The 20,052-nt window shown below is 35.9% G+C and overlaps 1 protein-coding gene and 1 pseudogene across 1 annotated transcript; both read right to left on the bottom strand.

Moving 5' to 3' along the window:
- Positions 1 to 7,657: 7,657 nt before the first annotated feature.
- Positions 7,658 to 8,358, bottom strand: LOC143587315 (ESCRT-related protein CHMP1B pseudogene; annotated as a pseudogene).
- Positions 8,359 to 9,996: 1,638 nt separating this feature from the next.
- LOC143587314 (uncharacterized protein At1g51745-like) lies at positions 9,997 to 13,659 on the bottom strand. Its single transcript, XM_077068635.1, has 3 exons — positions 13,364 to 13,659; positions 11,850 to 12,586; positions 9,997 to 11,012 (listed from the first exon to the last, which is right to left on the bottom strand). Exons 1-3 carry the CDS (start codon positions 13,555 to 13,557, stop codon positions 10,246 to 10,248), a joined length of 1,698 nt encoding a protein of 565 aa, XP_076924750.1. The 5' UTR covers positions 13,558 to 13,659; the 3' UTR covers positions 9,997 to 10,245.
- Positions 13,660 to 20,052: the final 6,393 nt, after the last annotated feature.

Below are 20,052 nucleotides of genomic sequence, written 5' to 3'. Positions count from 1 at the left end.
GTAACAGCTTGTTTAAGCGATTTTTCAGTTCATTTCAGCACGTAACAGCTCGTTTAAGCGATTTTTCAGTTCGTTTTAGCATCAAATAGCTCGTTTAAGCGATTTTCAGCTCGTTTCAGAACTTAACAGCTTGCTTTAGCGATTTTTCAGTTCCTTTCATCACTTAACAGCTTGTTTCAGCATGTTTTTGTTTCGTTGTTGTCGACATTTCAGTTTCGGTTAATTTGTCGATTTTTTTTGAACGAGGACAACGGACGAAACGTTTTAGTTTTTTTACATTTTTTGTTTTTTTTTTATTTTTTGAGTTATGATTTTTTTATTAATTTTTTTAAATATTTTTTGATGATTTCTATTAAGATCAAAATCCCTCAAAAAAAATTCAAAAAAAACAAATAAAAAATCATAACTTAAAATATAAACAAATAACGAAAAAAGTAAAAAAACCAAAATATTTTCACCGTTAACCTCGTTCATCAAAAAAAAAAAAAAAAACCGACAAATTAACCGAAACCGAAATGTCGCCGAAAACGAATCAAAAACCTTAATCGACCCGTCTAGTGTGAAAACTCGAAAGAAACCGAAACCCAACCCGTCCAGTGCTAAAACTCGTGTCGGCACGAAAGCTGATCCGAGCCGAAACCTAAATCGATATCGTTTCAATCTAAAACCCATTTCAACCCAAACATGTCACTTTTCCTTAATACACTAACCCACATCGACCCATGTAGTTAAATTTGTCAACCCATTTTGACCCAAAAATAAGAATGTGGAATTTCAAGTGACCCATTTTGACCCATTTAATTAAAACCTATGACCCAATTCAACCCATTTGAATTTTAAAACAACCCAAATTGACCCACTTGGAATGGTTTGGGTCAAGGTTGCCACCCCTACGTGTAACCATTTCACGTCTCTTTACACGATAGGCTGTGAATCCTGTGATAAACAGATAAAAATCGACAGTATCCGATTGTATGATACGACTTATTTCTTTTAAGATAATTTGGTTAGTTTGGCTTGAGATACAATGTTTATTTTCTATTTAATGTTTTAGCCATTCTTGTGATATTATGATTTTGCTCATGGTTTCGTTTTGTAGACCAAATGAGTCATTCGCCCACCTTTTGGATGTGACATTTTTTATATTTGTAAAAATATTAAAATATTTTTATTAGGTATAGGAATCTAACAATTATAATATGTATAAGTATTACTTATAATAATATGTATAGATTATTAATGTAATCAGATTCATGCTCTTGGCCTCTTCTTTCTACTTTTTTTCATAAATCTTTTATTATTTAAAAAGATAAATGCTTGGTCTTTCTAAACATATTGTTTACTGAACTTTCGAACATAAAATAAAAAAAGGGGGGCTTAACCGGAAACCTATTTTGGTCAGTTCGGTCGACTAACCACTTTTGTTTAGTTGCTCGAAAAATCATTGCTAGTTCTACCAAGAAAAATCAAAAACCGGTCGAGCCAGACCGTAAACGTCCCTTACAAAAGTATTGGAACTAGCTTACAAAATCGTTCTTCTAAAAGCATAAAACTATGACTAGTTAAAAAAAAGTGTTTATATATAATGTTCTTAAAAATAGCTTCAAGTTATTAAATACTGTGTATTTTGTGGTTACGTTTATGCTTGTTTGAGATACGGTTCATGATCTGTTTCCGATTAATTTTGTGCAAGGAGAAACACAATTTTATAATCATTACATACTCCTTGTTTCGAAATTTTAAGATAAACCTTACAACTTACAAGAAGGATCAACAAAGATAAAGAAAAGATAGAAGATCTAATCAAACTCTAAAGCATACTTTCATTTATTAATCGAGTCAAAAATTTTGCTAAGTAGATGAAAGCCTCAAAACCTCATAAATAGTTTTATTAAAAGAAGTTATTTTATTATTTATGTATCAAAATTTCTGTATCCACTTTTTAATATAGTAAGTTATATATATATATATATATTACAATTTCAGGAGTTCTGGTGCTTCCCAAATTGTAATATATATATATATATATTACAATTTCATTAGCACCACTAATGAATTTGAGGAGTAGTTGAGAGGTTAGTCAATATATATGTTCAATTGGTTATCAATTTAGTTGCACCGTTACAAAACTTAAAATGGATTCCTCTTACCTACAATGGAAACTTAAGCAACTCGCTTATGTTTGATAATGTTAAGTAATGATTATGAAACTCTTTGTCTTTCTTTTGTTGCATTCAGACTTTAGGATCATTATGTTCGCTTGATGTGTTGCACTCCAACTGTTCGATGAAATGTTTACGGTTGTCAGTCTTTGTTTTTTCCGTTGGTTAGTGTTACGGAGGTTATGTTTGTTAGTTGCTTGGCTTAGGTTTAGTTTTTTTTTGGTGATCGGGTGGTGTTTTCCAGCCTCTAATCTTTTAGTGTTGCGGATACGCGTTAGTGGGTTGGGTGATCACGGCTAACCTACTGCTGCCGGGCTCTATTTGGAAACCCTAGGTAGCGGTGGTGGTCCGGTAAATGCTGGTTTCCAGCCGTCTATGGTGGTGGAGGTGGCCGCATCGGTTATGACTAAATTTAATCTTATCACTCTCTAAATCACTTAGTATTTTTTATAATAGTGCTTATAAGTTTTGCATCTTTGGTTTCTGTCGGTGTGCATTTTCCATTCATGTTAGGATGCCCCACGCGTGATGTAGGCTTTACACTTAACCCGGCATTTGCTTTTTGTGCTATTTTTTGCTTTTGTCAAGACATACGCTTGAGTTAACAGCCGATTGCTCTCCGATGATTACTTGCAAGCAATGTAACATGGTGAGCTGCACTTTTTGTGCTGGTCTGTCTTGACTTTTTACAAATTGAACTTCAATTTGTGCTGCTCTGTTGTGACTTTGAAAGAATTTCATTGTCATTTAACTGTAGCTTCTTGAATAATTCGAAGGAATTTACTTTGACTAGGCAATGATGTGTATCTGAGTCTGTATTGACTTGGATTGGCAACTGACATGGCTTCGTTGTCGATATGAAAGAAAGACCGCCTCATTATGAATCTAATGGTGTTCGTTTATAGTTGTCATAATGTTTCGTTCAAGCGTGATGCGGAGCTGAACCTGTTGTAAATGGCTATTATTACATTCGATTTTGGCGTAGCAATGCTTGCTGCTACCGTGATACCGATATGAGCCTCTCGACTTGACTTAACGATTACTTTTTATTTACGAAATGACGCTTTAGCCTTTAAATATGAATTATTTTCATAAAACATATAAACTGAAATTGCTTATTACAAATTAGGATTTTGAAGTTGTAGTTTCCATGACTGATTGTGAATTTAGTTCATTTAGAAACCAAGTAACTGTTAATTTAGACTATCATTAATGCGGTTCGGAAAAAGAGAATAATATTCAGATTTACTAGATGTTATTATTTCTTTTAAATAGCAATTTGTTGCCTAATTACTAATATATGTATATGTGTTGATCTTTCTGTAGTAAATGCAAGAGTGATGGCATTGCTAAGTGGATTCAGTAACAAAAGTCAAAAAATGAAGGCATGGTTGTCATTTTTTGTTTAAATTAGAATTGGTTTTGAGAAGGTAAAGTGTAGGCACAATTTTTAAGAGCGCAAGGCCGTATTTTTTGTGTAAAAACACCTACACTTACTATGTAAACCCAAAAAAATACTCAACTTAATAGGGCAACTTGGGTATCAAAATGTCTTCCGATATTATGTAGCCCATACTAGCATGTGCAACATATATTAGAAAAAACCAATATGGACTTTGCCTAATATGTGTGTATCCGTCACCAAAACACACATAAAATCTGTTGGGCAACCTCACTCCGCCGCATCGCGACGGGTGAACCCACTAGTTATTAACAAAATTAGAGAGAGAATAAAAATGGAATGTGATCCTTATACACCCCCCCCCCCCCCCCCGTATGCCTATACGGCCGTATAGGCTACGCATGACTGACAAGCGGGACAAAAAAAACACTTTTTCAACCTCTACGACCGTATAGACCTATACGAGCCGTATAGGTGTTAAATGACTCGTATTGCTAGCTGACACACCATAAAACCTATACGGTCGTATATGGCTATACGACTGTATAGAAAACTTTTGCCAAATGTTTGAGGTGCGCTTTTATTTTTATGTAGAGAAAATTACTGTTTGAATCCCTGTGGTTTTAAGACGCTGGCACAATGAGTCCTCGAAAAAAATTTTTAACTGGTTGAGTCCTCGTGGTTTCAGAAACGAACCATTTGAGTCCCTGTGATTTCAGAAACAAACAATTTGAGTCTCTGTGGTTTCAGTAAAATGAAAGTTTAACTCTGAAAGTTAAGTAATAGCAAGGACTCAAATGGTTCATTTTTGAAACCACGGGGACTTAACTGGTTCAAAAAAATTTTTAGGGACTCATTGTGCCTCCACCTTAAAACCACAGGGACAAAAATTGTAATTTTCTCTTTTATGTATGTGGACCAGATATTTATCAGTATGTTTTGGCTAAATGTTTTCTTATTTGCTTAGTCATTGATTGATTATTGTTATAGACTATTATAAACTGTAACATAATATAATCTTAACCAAATGCTCTCGGGGTACAACTACAAATTATTTAGCCAAGTATGTTATGTAAATGTTAATATACAGTTTATTCTATTCTAAAATATCATATTTAGCCAAGTATGTTATGTACTTAATACATTAAAATGTAAGATAAAAACGTATTAATATTTAAAATTGTGTCCAAAAAATTGTCTATACGTCCGTATAAGTCTATAGGTCATATTAACGTATTAATATTTAAAATTGTGTCCAAAAAATTGTCTATACGTCCGTATAGGTCTATACGGTCATATTAACGTATTAATATTTAAAATTGTGTCCAAAAAATTGTCTATACGCCCGTATAGCCCTATACGGCCCGTATAGGGCTATACGAGGCACTACAAACAATGACCGACAAGCTCCGACACAAACTGACATAATTCATGTGCTATATGACCATATAGCTATATACGAGCCGTATAGAAAAAAAATGGTGTGTGAGGATTCCAAGTGATGTGGGAGGACCCTAAGCCAAAAAAATTTGGGAGTAAAATGAAAATCCACCAACCCCATCCAGTGAGGAGTGAGGAGTTGCTGATCATCTTGCTGGGCAAGTGTTCAACATTATGCCTAAAAAGTTATAGCAGTTCATAAACGGAAATGACACTGCATTCCAACAATCAGATCAGAACATATGCAAATGTCATGTGTGTTCGTTATTCATTTATATGTACAATAGTGTTCCCGAGTCTTATTTAACGAGGGGAGGGGAAGAAAAAAGAATTAGGACAAGAATGAAAGGTAAGGGAAGAAAAATGTGCGACTTTATTTCGTGTTCCCGAGTTTAATGAATATGAAAGGAAATTAAACATTTTAGGTGTTCCTAAGTTAAGAGGAAAGGAAAAGAAAGATATAATTTTTCTATTATATCCTTTAAGTAAACTATATTAAGGAGTTAGATATGGGGGTAATTTAGGAATTAATAGAAAGTTGTTATTACACACAAATATTCTCTTCTAATCTCTCCAATTTGGAAAGATGATAATATGTTCAAATTTTTCAATAGTTTCCTCATTTCCCCTCCCCATCTCTTCTTAAAAAAATCCTTAAAACATGGTTTTTTAATATTTTTCTTTCTTTTCCTTCCCTCCCCTTGTTAAATGAGACTCGAGAACACAGCGATACTGTACACATAAGCAAACTTTGCAAGAGAATATATTTATCTACAAGTCCACTAGGCATGTGAGCTTAGTCAGACTACAGGCAACCTTACTCAACGAGCGGACTAGGAATCTCACGTACATGTGTTTGTTCTAATGTGCCACCTCATTTCTTTTGTTATAAAAATCAGTTAGAGTCCACTTGTTTAAGTAGCGAGCTACCTATTTGTGTCCACTCTTCAAACACCCATCTACGGGCACTTAACAACTTTCTAAACCCTTATACAAAAAACTCACACATGCGCGTGCTGACTATGCAAGTAACCAACAAGGGCGGATCAACTATACATAAAGATATAGGCCGCAGGTTAGTACCATAAATAAGGGAACTCAGTTTATATACTAGATTCGTACATCATTTTCGAATATATGTTGTTACGCAATTCTTCATTTTCAAATATATATTGTTACGCAATTCTTCGACTAAAGTTTAAACATATTACAAAGTGTTCTGGTAAGAACTCTCTGTCATTTACTTTTATTTTTTATATTTCCACAAAATAGATGTGAATTGGTGATTTAAGACTTAAATTCATGATCAAAGAGCTCCTAAGGCTTTTCATTTCACCAAAATTCACACAATTCTAATATGTGTAATTAACTGACAGTATCATGCGAACATCTACTTTGAATTTGGCCTTAATAAAACAGCAAAGCATCTTAAAAAACTTCCAACTATTATCTGCTATATGAAACCATATATGAAATCCGGACAACCAATCTTCTTACTCTAGATATCTTTACAAGAATCAGATTTTATCAGAGACCAAATACTATGCAACAGCAATAGGGCATGGAAGCAATAATTAAAGGCTTTTAGAATAAAACCAGATCATAGCATCCATGCCTAAGAGTAAAAAAAATGTAGCAATGCACAGGAACAGTTTTTATGGTTTAGGATTTGTTCAAGCACTTGCAGACATGAAAGTATCCAAGTCAATTAGGTGTTAGCATGATCCAGCACATAACAAGCTTAAATGGGTCAACACTGTAAGTTTTTGACATATGAAATCCAGACAGCCAAGTTTCTAACTTTAGAATTCAGATATCTTTACAAGAATCATCATGAAACAACAACAGGACATGGAAGCAATACTCACAGACGATTAGTTTAAAACCAGTATGCAACAACAATAGGGCATTGAAGCAATAATCAAAGATGATTAGAATAAAACCAGATAATAACCTTTGCTCAATGCCAGAACAAAATGTAGCAATGCACAGGAACAGTTTTTACAGTCAACTTAAAAGACTTATTCCAGCATTTGCAGACATAAAAGTAATTAAGTCAATTTGATGTTAACCTTGGTTTTAAAAAGCTTGGGGCGCTCCAACGTGTTTTGATCCCAAAATCCAATGTACCCATCACGCATGTGACCCGTTCATTATTAAATAAATAAATAAAGGTACTAAGAAACATATTATAGGTAATATTTAAGCTTGTTAACCTTAAAACACTTAAATATATCATCATCTTTGTTCAAAAACTCAAACCTGTTCCCCAATCAATAGCTAAACTTGTTCAATCAGACTTAAATTCTTGAAAAATCAGACCCATCGCAATCGTCTGTCTAATTTGGTCAAACACTAGTCAACCCTAGTGATGCAATCCAATCACATTATCACAACCAAGGTGTTAACATGATCAAGCTCAGAGCACATAAAAAGCTTAACTAGCTATAAACTATAAAACCAAAACATATAAATCCAACAGTAATATCACATATATAGATATAGCCATAGTATATAAACACATTCTTAATCTTAAAACATATCAAACACCCACAGTAGACTTAAAGTTTTAATAAACAGTCAAATATACACATTTATTCTGGTTTCGCAGATAACATAAAAACAAACACCACTCATAAACCAGTACTTCGATTTACCCGCGTGCCTTAAGTTCCGCAAGTCTCCTTGACAGATCATCCTCATCCACCTTCTCCGCACTCTTAGTTGGGACCGCGTGCGCAGCCGGCTGCGGCAGCCCAACAGAGACCTCCAAGCCATAATCATCCGCAACCTGCTGCATCAAACTATTAACCTCGCCTTCCGGAGTACTCAACGACGTGCTTCCCGCCATCGAGCTCTCCATAAACTCGGCCTGCACCTCCATATTGACAAACTGACTCTCAAAATGGTCCATAGTCTCGGACATCTTCTGCAAATTGCCGGTGGCGAGGGTGGACTCGAGGGACTTGACAATGGAGCCCATGGACTTGGAGATGGTGTTCATCTTGGCCTGGGTGTCGAGGCGGGCGACGACGGCGTCGAGGCGGGAGGCGAGGCGGAGGTAATTCATCTGCTCGTTGCGTTTGCGGATGGCGTTCTCGGCGTAGATGCGGGCGCCGTCCATGTTGCCTTTCTCGATGGCTTTTTTGACTTTGAGCTTTTCGGATTTCTCGTCTTTTTCGCATTTGCGGGCTTGGCGTTGGAGGCTTTTGGCGGTGAACTTGAGTTCCATGATCTGGTTCATTAGCTTCTCGGCTTGACCCATGCTGATTGATTGATTGATCGATCGATCGATTGGATTTGGGTTTTTGTGAGCTAGGGTTTGGTATTGGTGGTGATTTGGGGGTTTCGGTTTCAGCGTGTTTGTTTCTTCGTTAAGGAAATGGAATAATAATAATAATAATAATAATAATAATAATAATGGGATTGGTAATTTGTAGGATGGTTCTGATACTTTTTGGGTTTACATTGTAGGTGATTTGCATAATATTTTTTAAAAAATTGAAAAAAAATAGTAAAAATTAAGAAAAATAATTTTTAAATTGTGAAAACTTATAAAAAAAAAAGAAAAAAAGAAAAACCCTGCAAAATTACGAAAAAATACAATATAATTAATATGCTCTTTTTTTTTACAGAATCAATTAATAATTCTATAATTAAATATTTTAATATCAGATCACTATCTTTTTTTGAAAGTTTTCTAAAAAATGTGGTTTCTTATAGAAAACCCATAACTTAAAAAGGGTGATTTCTTACCTTTTTTTCAGTTTTTTAGATTTTTTTTTGCAATTTTTCGCAATTTAAAAATTATTTTTCTCAACTTTTACTAAATTTTTGAATTTTTAAAAAAATATTTTGAAATGTCAAACTATTTAAAAATTAAAAAAAAAACCTACATAACTTGCTATCCAGGTAAAATATCTATGATTAAAATACAAAGAAAACTTTAGTAACCTGATTGGAACAAAATATTTTATAAGCAACCTGATTGGAAAAATTTCAAAACTTAGAAAAAATTCTATAGAGTAATCCCTCCAAAAGATAAATGGACGAACATGAATACTATGTTTCGTTCGCTCCTTTACGTTCAAGAACGTTAGTTTATGCTTGTTCATATTTTTTGGTTTATGTTTGTTTATTTACGTTTGTTCATTTTAACACATTTAACTGTGTAATTTTATAGATATTAAAAACGAATGATATGCTAAGTAAATAAAAACTCAGCTCATATCTATTTCCTGCTTAACACTCTAAAAATTAAAAGCCCTAATTACTCATATGGTCTTTACATGTTTGGTGTTTGTTTGTGTTTGTTCATTTATATTCATTTATGTTTGTTTAATTATGTTCATTTACATTTTACAAAGTGAATTGTCTATTTAGAATTTTAATGAACTAACATAAACGAACATGAAAATGTTCACTTTTTAAGGACGAACATAAATATTTGTTTGTTTAGTTATTCACGTTCGGTTACAATCATAATTAAATAAATGAACACATTCTATGTTACACAGGCATGCCTTGTTTTTGATTATATGGTTTGCATACTTGACACGAATCTATGTACAACGTGTGAAACGCTCATGTTGACCACAATCCCCTTCATTTCTCTCTCGCATTATAACCAAGAAATACCTAAATCAATCATTTAGTCTTAATACTCAAATCAAATTATGTCTGTGTTCATTACTATTCATTCGATTGTTCCATTATAGAAGATAAAGTAAAGCATGTTACAATCAAAACAAGTAGCATTTCATGTCATTCTTGCATATCTTTTTAGTACTATCAATTAGTGCCGGTTTTTAACCCGCCGCGTTCTAGCCTTACCTATTATCGGCTCACTCACGAAAACCTTTTGACTCGCCACTGAGCAAAACACTCTTTGACCCGCCGCCAAGCCCAAGCCAAATTGGTTAGGCCATACCCAACAGTTCTTACTAAGTTTTAACACCAACAAACCCATAAACAAAAACAAACATGTACCAAAATAAGCAAAAGTTTACCACCATCGTACTTTATAACTCAATAATAGTTTAACAGACATTTTAAACCCGAGAATGATTACATCTTAGGTTACACCGTTCCTATACAAAGACCTCAACCGTTCACCAAACCATGGCCACACCAGTATTATACAACCGGGGCCCAGCGGTCCACAAACAAAATAACTTAATGACTTAAAATCCCAACTTTCTAATCCTACACGCCCACCATCCACGACCCGTATAAAAAATTTCATCGAGTGGGACCCTCATCTTCCGAAGTAAGGCCCAATACTGCATTGATCCTACCAAAAACAACATTCAATGGAACACAAGCTACATCGGGCCTTTTAAGCATCCCACTTTCACTCGGTCTCTTGGAAGCCGTTAATGAAGATAGCTTCCGGGTCTTCTTTTTAGATAAAGGCCCATATTTTCTAACTTTTTTCAAAGCTTCTGGAACCATCTCGGCATCCCCGTTGACCATGTTGACCCCACCTAACTCGCAGCTACTACTAGGGCATTCGGAACTATTAAACGAAAGATCACAAACGACATCGTTAACGACCTCGACTTCAACCGAATGGCCCGTTACTCGTTGGCCTGTAAGGTTACTCGCAAGAGATATGTATGGAATATGCCGAGGAAAATTGTCCGATTTAACCTTGATATTGATATCATAAAGGGAGCCCGCAGAACAAGGCTGATGAATAAACATGAATTTTTGTGGGGCTGTTACCTCAACCGTGCCGTTGACTTCTCTTGACTCGTCGTCTGGGGTCAAAAAACTCATGATGGGTTTTGTTTTGCTTTTATTTCTTGATTTTCTTTTGCCTTTATGCTGCCATTTTGAACTACCGTTGTTATCGATTATATGGCTTATGTCAGCACCTGAACTTATATAACTGGATTCTTGGAATTCATTGGGTACCACCGATACGGTTTCAACGGGGCTACTCTGTCCGAACTTAGGTTGGGTACCGACCAGGCCCGTTTCAGGTTCCAATGCAGGAGAAGAACCTGGTGATTAAAACATTTGGCATCAGTGCAATGAAACTAATTTATGTAATACTGAATGATTAGTATATGATCAGATAATCCAAATATTGAAATTTAAGTGTAGCAACTTCAAGTCAAAATAATCGAACATAATGCTTTGTGTGGATGACAACTTCTGGTTATATAAGCAACTTATGATAAAATGAACATATAAGACTTCCTAACTTATTGTTCAATAAATAATACTAAACTATAATTTATTCCCATCAACCATAATAGAAATTTTATTCACAAAAACTTTTATAACTCCCGCCCTCATACTAACAATAAGAAGAGTAATATGGTCATTATACCTTGCATTTACAAAGATTTTAAGTACTTCAAGTAAACATTTACATAACTTAGTAGTTTTTCTTAAGGACAGTTACATACATCCCCGTAAAGACTTGATATAATATCATAATTACCAATTAAAAAATAACTGAATAAAAAATACCCATTTTCAAATTTATGAGATTTATAGTCTTCCCAAAGATTGCTCTAGGATATGAGAGTTTAGACTGTAAGGAAAAAAAACAAGGGTATAATGGTCATATGATAAATTACATTTAACGAAATGGGTAAGTATGAAATTCTCATTATTTTTAACAGGTATATTTGATATTAACTGTTTTGATTGGCGAAATATTATGTTCTGCAATTTTGAATATGAAATTGCTAAAACTAATGACTTGACATCTAAAGATAACTAAAACCACTTAACCAAAAGCATTAAAACTGATCTTACCCATTTCAAGTCACATTAATCAGAATAATATGCTTAAATTATGATTAAAAAAAGTACAGAAAAAATAATACCTGCAGTTTGCTTTTCTTCTTTAATAAAAGGAACATCAAACAACCTTCCGGAGGAATCATCAGTTTCTAGTAACTCAGAAACACTAGAATTCTCAAATTCTTTTTGCTTATTAGCAGCATCACTGGTACCGTCAGAAAAACTTCCTTTTACTTCTTTATATTCCATTTCCCACATTTCAGCATCAGGAAAGCCCGACCTGTTAAGATCCGCGAGTCCTTCACTCATAACAGGAATTGTTACCATCTCAGTTCTCTTCATAACTTTAGTCAGCTGACAACGACGGCTCTTCTTCTTTAAAAAATCATGAATGTGCACCACTCGAGACCGCTTTTTCTTAAATGGCGAAACTGCCCCTCCAACACCAAGGTCCTCTAATCCCCGCATGCGTCTTTTACTTCCTTCTGTTTCGCCATCTTCTGACTCATTCTGGGTCTCCTGCATCATATCCTCTAAGGAATCATCTGGTGAAGCGGCAGTACGTGATAGTTCCTGTGGAGAAACTGAGATGAAATCCAGGCCACTCGACTTATCAGACACATGTTCGAGATTATTATTCTTTGATAACTGGAAGTTTTCGATCTCTAGAGCGTGAAGAATTGCATCCTCCCTGCGTGCATATTTTGATGCTTTACCGCAGTTAATACTTGCAGTAACTTTAGCTCTTTCAATGCATTCGTCATATTCACCGCAGCGAAACGGTTTTACACGTTTAGACTTCTCAAGATTATACCAGTCCCTGCATTTTATATACAAACAAACAACTTTTTGAACTTAGATAACTAAAACTTTAAATATGTTTAAAAAAACTAATATTGTCAAAATCGAATTTTTGTAATGAAACAAACTAGGAGAACATAAACCCCCGAATATGTTTCGGGATACTTTTAAACAGCCAGGTCATTTGACTCATTTCCCTTTAAGTTGACTACTGAATTCTAACCCGTTTGACATATTAGATGTCTATTAACAAGATGAAATTATTATCTAGGGAGGTGATAACCAGACACCAGCCCTTTCTTGCAGAGACCAATTCATCAAGGCCGATACGAGTCAAATAGAGATCATGTGCACCGTGCACGACAACGGTACAGAAATTTCAGACCTACAGTTTGACCCGTCTATACACCTGGTATAGGTCTATAAAGTGCGAGATGCATAAAGTTCATCACTAAAGAACTGTATAGACCCTACATGTCTCGGATAGTCTTCGTCCATGACCTATACGCCTCGTAAGGCCATATACGCCTTGTATAGGCCTATGTGACTTGTGTAGGTCTATACGACTCAAATACCTCTATGCAACTCGTATATTTAACTATCAACAATGTCTGCCAAAATGTTGAACCTATACGAGTCGTATAGAAGATACATGGTGTCTGGTCAGCGGCAGCCATAATCTAATATTAAAAAATTAGCTAATTTGACCCTTAAAGGTTAACCAAACCCTAGAAATTGATTATACAAAACACCCCTAAATTAACCGTTAACCGAAATAAGATAAACCGAAACTTACACACTGACATCCTCTCTTCCTAACAGCTTAACGGGAGTACCCGATCTTTTAGTCGACACCAAACAACCTTCCGGTAACTCATCAAGCCCCAATATCTGAGCTGGCCACCACGACCCGTTTCTCCGGCGAACCCAAACCAACCCACCGACGGCCGAGTCAATACTTTGACCATTTGGTTTACAAGAACTCCCCATTCCCCAAATTCAATATCCAACCATATCAAAATTAAAGATTTATAGAATATTAAATCCCTAAAACCCTAAATTCAGATGACCCAATGGGTTTGCCCCAAAACCCTAAAAAACAATTATATAAATATTAAATTAAATTAAATAAATATCCGCAATCCTGCATGCAAAGACAAAACCCTTGAATTAGACAACAAAAAAATCAAGAAAAATTGATGGACAGAACATAAAAAATTAAGATTTGGGATTTTACAAATAACTTTATAAAAAAATGGAATTTTTACAAGATTATTGTGATGAAATGAAACGAGAGAGCCGGTTTGATTGATAGATGAAGATTGTCATGGATGAATGTTGGGATGTTGATGGGTTGGGATGTTGATGGGTTGGGATGTACCTTTTAGTATCTTTATGCCGAATACGGAAGAACAGAGTCACTCTGTGTGCGTGTTTGTGTGAGTGAGTGAGAGAGAGATTGTTCGGTTTATTTTATTTTATTTGATGTTTATGTTACATTTTGAGTTGGGTTCAAACCGGGTTTTGATTTCAGCTTAGATATCTGTCAGCCCATGGATCTCGAACGGGTTCGAATCAAATCTGAAATATTTGAGACGGGTTGGTGGAAAACGGAAAACCTCATCTATTTAACTAAAATATGCATACCTGTTTACATGAAATATAAATACTTGTTTACCCGGACTATGGTCGTTCATTTTTTTTTTTCTGTTTTTGGGTAATAAAGTAAATCTACTAATTCATTTATTTTAAGATTTTGAGAATTTCAAGATGCAGATTTTTACAAAGTAAAAGATATGCCCAATGCTCGTGAGTGTTATTGACACCTAACGGTTAATTACTCGATCAATGAATGCTCAACAGGTGTCAGGCCAGATATAGAACACAATTTAAATCAAGTATAAAACTGAAATCACTAAATTCATCCCTAATTGTAATCACTAGCCTTCACGCATTGTATATTGTCATATTATATCCTCTTTGGTTTTAAACCGCATTTAGATTTTACCTGCCGTTGGTGTAGAGGTGAAGTCCGACAAACATTGCGGTTACTCAAAAAAAAATCCATAAGATCCGTGGTTACTAATGCTCTAACATGCTTTCGAAGTTTGGGTATTAGGGTACAACTCGGGATAGGGTTGTAATATTTAATGTTAGAGACTTGGTTCAAATTGGTCCAAACAGGCCAAATGAGAATTGTAATTAATAATCCGGTTTGGATGAATAAATGATCCATAAGGCCTAGTATATGGGACAAGGATTTTAATGGTTATCGGGTGTGATTTATAGACCAAGTCATAAAGGGTTACTATGGGTAAATTGGTGTTAAATCACTGTGTTGGTAATAACCCGTTGTAAGATTTGGATATAAAAAGGAGTGACCCGGAATGGGTATATACATGAACTGGTCATACATGTCAAAAAAATGAATAACGGGGTCGTGAAGATTAGATTCAGGAACCATGAAGTTGCCGGCTACAATACGGTTGTAGTGGGAAAAGGGTAGCGGGATAACAGGGAAATGAGAAATGGGTGCAAATGGGCTGTTGGTGCAGACACCAGCGTATCATACGCTGGCCTCAGTGTATGGTATGCTGGCCTTGCAAACCAGGTACGCCAAACAACTGTGGTACACTGACATATACGCTGTGATCAGCGTGTGGTACGCTGGCCCTCGGCGTATGATACACGAGTGCCAGTGTACAATTACTGGTTTCGTGCTCGTTGGGTAAAATATGTAATTTTAAAACCGTTTAACTCGTACGATTAATCCGGATAAGTAAAATGATGTATAAACGACCCATGGGGTCGTAGAGTCTAAGGTTTTGTGCATGAGCGTGCAAATCCTAATCTTTGGTTGTAAATACTAAAATGACAAATATGAAAGAATGACAATAAAGGGGATAGTACTACGTGAGAACACCTAGACCCTCTGAATGTTTAAAAAGAAAATTGTATAAAGACAATGATAGTGAAAGTCTTAATAAATGGGTTAAGTATACTTATGTTATTACAAGTAGATGTAAAGTATGTATGACTAATAGTTATGGTGAATTTCCATGACAGGTTATAACTTAATTGAAGGACATGGATTGATGATCAAGCTGTCGAAGAACTGAACACAACCGAACCAAACAAGCTTCCGCTATAATAATTCATTTTCGAAACCGAAGTCTAATATAGTCTTTGTATCATAAATATAAATCGTAAAGTTTTTATTACTGGTTATGTATGTTGTGTCATGTTATCCGTTTTTATTACTGGTTATGTATGTTGTGTCATGTTATCACGTCATTTGCAAAAGTTTTAATTGGACTAGGTTTTTAAGTTCTAATGAGCGTATCTTTACGCCTAAAAATGTTATAAACTGGTTAGGGTCTTACATTTAAAGGCAAATTGTTCAAAAGCTTGCCCCTCCAAAAAGCTTGCAACCTCCAATTGGACTAGGTTTTTAAGTTCTAATGAGCGTATCGAGCCTTTCCTTCAATATCCTTCATTGCCCCTCCAAAAAGCTTGCAACCATCTCGGCTTGCACGAGCTTGTCACCATCACCAACTTCAGCATCCTCGACCTTATCTCGGCAGCCTTGCTCGCCTCAGCAGGATTCTGCTCAAGTTCCAGGCCTAACTCAGCTCTTAGCTCCGCATCCCTAGCCTTCAAACCTTTCAGATCCCAGGATGCCGTGTCAAACTTGGGGTTCATAGCCTCTTCCATCAACATAACTCTAGCACGGCAGATGGAGTGAGCAGCAAATAGTTGAAGATTCGTCTTGAATTCCTGCAACTCCTTGGCGTGAGTAGCCTTGATCGGCCCGAGATCCTTCTTCAGCCGGTCGCATAACTCATATATCTTTTCAATGCAAAGGGATTTAGCCTCGTCGATCTTGGTAAGATCATCCATCTTCTCCCTATAGACCTCAAGCTCCCGCACATTGCTGCCGTGGATCCTTGTGATCTGCTCAAGCAAAGATACAAACAGGTTAGTTTCAAAACGCAAATCAAGGCAAATAAGGAATGGTGGAAATCCTGACTTGCTGGACGATAGGCTGAAGATTCTCAAAGGTCAGAGTTTTAGCAGTATGCCCAACTGCTTCAATCACCTTTCTCTTCTTCGATGAGGAGGGCTTGCTATTGGAAGATGGAACAGGTGGTTTGGAAACTTCAACAGTGATTGGCTTTTTTCTCTTGATGATGTTCTCAAGATTCTCCAACATAAAACCTTGCTTGGCTGAGAAAGAAATCAGAATCCACATAAGTATGAAAAGACAGCTTGAAATCATGATTGGGATACTCACCAGACATGCTTTCTAAGACGTGGCTAGTAGAAGAAGATGTAGGGACTTCGTGACGAAAGAGCCTCTCTGTGTCTGGAATCCTCAAAATCGCGGGAATCCTCTTACAAGCCTCGGGCATTGGCGGTGCGAGATCTTCAAACTTCGGTGCTGCAATGTAAAAGAAAATATGAGTATTAACTTTATTTAATTATTCTTTTAGTTTTTGTTCATATACTCCTACCCTTAATAACCCACTGGAAAGGGAGACTTTTGCCGCCCGGGATAGAATCCCTCCGGACAAAAAAGAATTTCGTATTCCATTCTCCATCATTTTTGATTATTTTCAGGATCAGATGAGTTTGGCAAGGAACAATTTGAAACACAAACATGTTGGAGCCATGGGTTCTCAAGCGATAAACAGCGGCTAAATCAGAGATGTCGAAGTCTATAATGTAGGTGGTGATAATGTGGTTCAGCATAAACAGAATCCTCCATAGCAACGACATCATTTGGGCATAACTCAAACCAGTGATTTTGAAGAACATGGAAACAAATGGCGGAAAAGGGTAAGATAGACCAAGAGAGAGTAAGTAAAGCAAACCCAGGTTTTGGAGATAAGGTCTGAATGCATTTGTCTCTCAAAAGGACGAATGACGGTCCCTTTAGGAAATATCTCCTCGGCTTGAAGCCGAACGATATAACGATCGGTGAAGTTACAAGTCCCTAAGTTCGGAAAGGCCAGAAGTTCCTGGTTGATAAACTCCTCGCCTGAATCCTTATCGGACGATACGGAAGACCTAGTCCTCTTCTTCGCCATTAGAGATTGAAATTGCAGTAGAAAAAAGAAAAACCCTAGAAGAATTAAGGGTGAGAATTAAGAAAAAATATTACTGTTGTAAAAGTGGTTTACAGCTGACATATTTTTTGGGGACAATTGCTGTGGGTCAATTTCTGGATTGGGATCCTGACTAGTATCTTGAACCTTATTTTATTTAAACTAACTAATATGCTTGCAGGTTGCCCTTTGGCTAACAACCTTGAACGGCTAGTAGACTCAGTCTTGCTGATAACTTGGAGGACCAGCCAATTAACACGTGGGAGCCAGAAGAATAAGTTCACAACGATCATATGAGTGCAGCTCTAGTGATGTGACACGCGGCTATTTTAAGCCTAATCCGTTACTAATATAATCAAAGGTTATGAATAATAAAATATTATGTTTACTAAAATAGTGTTATGCTAGTCCAAAAACTCCAAAAATATGTGAGTGATATTTTATTAAACTTTGACGCTTGGTAGACACTGCACGAAACGAACGTTGGCGACGAGTCTAATAAAAATTAAAAGCCCAAACTAAATCAGTGGGAATGACCCAAAATAATCTATATCTATATTACATTATAACAGATACAGGCACCCTTCCACCTCCCACCCTATCTTTTATAAGACGCCATTATATTAATTAGAATTTAATTGCACCTGCGAAATCAATCAAAATTGTTCTTTGTCACTCCGGCTGTAATCAATTCATTGGTGAATCTTAAGTGCCAATTGAATGATGTAGTGGTGCAGTAAATCGATCCGTTATCTATACCAATTGAAACTGACCGATGACGATTAAATCGTGTTCCTTTTAAAAGAAAGCCCTAGATGCTTGACAGTTTCATCTCTCTCTCTCTCTCTCTCTCTTTGCCACGAACCACCACTAGTCCCATCGTTCAAAAGGTTTCCAGCCATCATCTTATAAGGTTCCAATTGAGAGAGACAAAGCAGCCATCATCATATAGGGTTCTAATTGAGAGAGACAATACAAAGGACGTCAACCACCATGGTCGCAGCTGGGTTCGAAACTTACTGTATCACATGGTCGGCCACCATTCAATGTTCAAACACAAATAATACACTACAAATCTTAAAATTTGTTGCTGGTCTACACATATCCTAAGGTTCTTCTCCTCCTTCAACAAAAATAAGTATGCACTGCTAATTTGGTACTAATTTAGGGAATTTAGTTGAATAAACATGATACACAAGTTTAGGATCGATGTTTTGTTATTATTGCTGATTATATCAAGTGGTTTCTTAAAGGAATTTGAAGCCTCTGCTACTTGCTTAGATTCTATTACCATTATATTGAAGGTAGATTATGCCAATGCTTATTTTGTTACTGCTTCGTTGCTGCATTTGTCTACAGTTTATATGCTATGATTAGATCAAGGCATATCATGTAACGTCCGCGTTTCATTAAATAAACAAATAAAGTAAGACGGTTTATTTTAGTTGTCATATCGTGTGATTGTGTTATATTAATTACACTATATGTAGGATATGGATAGGATTAGGAGAGGTTATTGGACTTAAAAGTGGTTTGGGCCTAAAAACCTTTAGACTTTACCTGTTTAAACCCCTAAACCCTAATTTATCCATATCCTTATCATTTCACCATCATCATTCCAATCATTGACACATATCCACACAACATAAACCACTTGAATACAAATATTCCAAATCCAAATCATCCATCCTAGATCTAGCTCAACCGCACCACAAGGTAAATGATTTGTATTTATTCTCTTTTCCTTTCTTGATTAAGTATGATAACGAACAAGTTAAAGGCGAAAACGAACCGAAATATACAAACTTTAACCAAATCTAGTCAAATAATAAAGATAAGGTGTTTAAAAAATAAACTATACAAAATGACAACTGATGAAAACAGGTCTGGAGACCCGGGTTCCATTAGGTGCGGCCAAGATTCAAAATCGAAGCCAAATAACAAAAAAAAAGCTACATAGCACAAACAAATTCCGGCGAGCACGAACCATCCAAACCCAGCTGAACCCATGACGGTTCGAGTACGGACCAATGATAAACCAGATCTAAATCCAATAAACCCATATCGCACGAAATTTCCGGAATGCGAAACTCCCTACGCGAAACAAATAGTTCGCATGGCAAGCGAAAACCCGTATGCGTAGAACCCCAAGCGAAAACTTTAATAAATATATTAATAATAATAATAAGACTTTAATAAATATATTAATAATAATAATACTTTAATAAATATATTAATAATAATAATAATACTAGAGTATTAATAAAAAGGTTACTTGGATGTGAGGACCCAAGCGAAACCCGGACCCAAGGCCCAACTTGTTCAAAGACCCGTAACCCGCCTCACGTAAGAGAATGAAATCATAAATGAAAGTTAG

Source organism: Bidens hawaiensis, unplaced genomic scaffold (assembly GCF_021521415.1).
Source record: "Bidens hawaiensis isolate Kalapana, Puna unplaced genomic scaffold, B.hawaiensis_p1.1 tig00035450_1, whole genome shotgun sequence".
NCBI classification, from domain to species: Eukaryota; Viridiplantae; Streptophyta; class Magnoliopsida; order Asterales; family Asteraceae; genus Bidens; species Bidens hawaiensis.
Note: the sequence above shows the minus strand (reverse complement) of the source record. Positions and strands in the feature narration are given on the sequence as shown.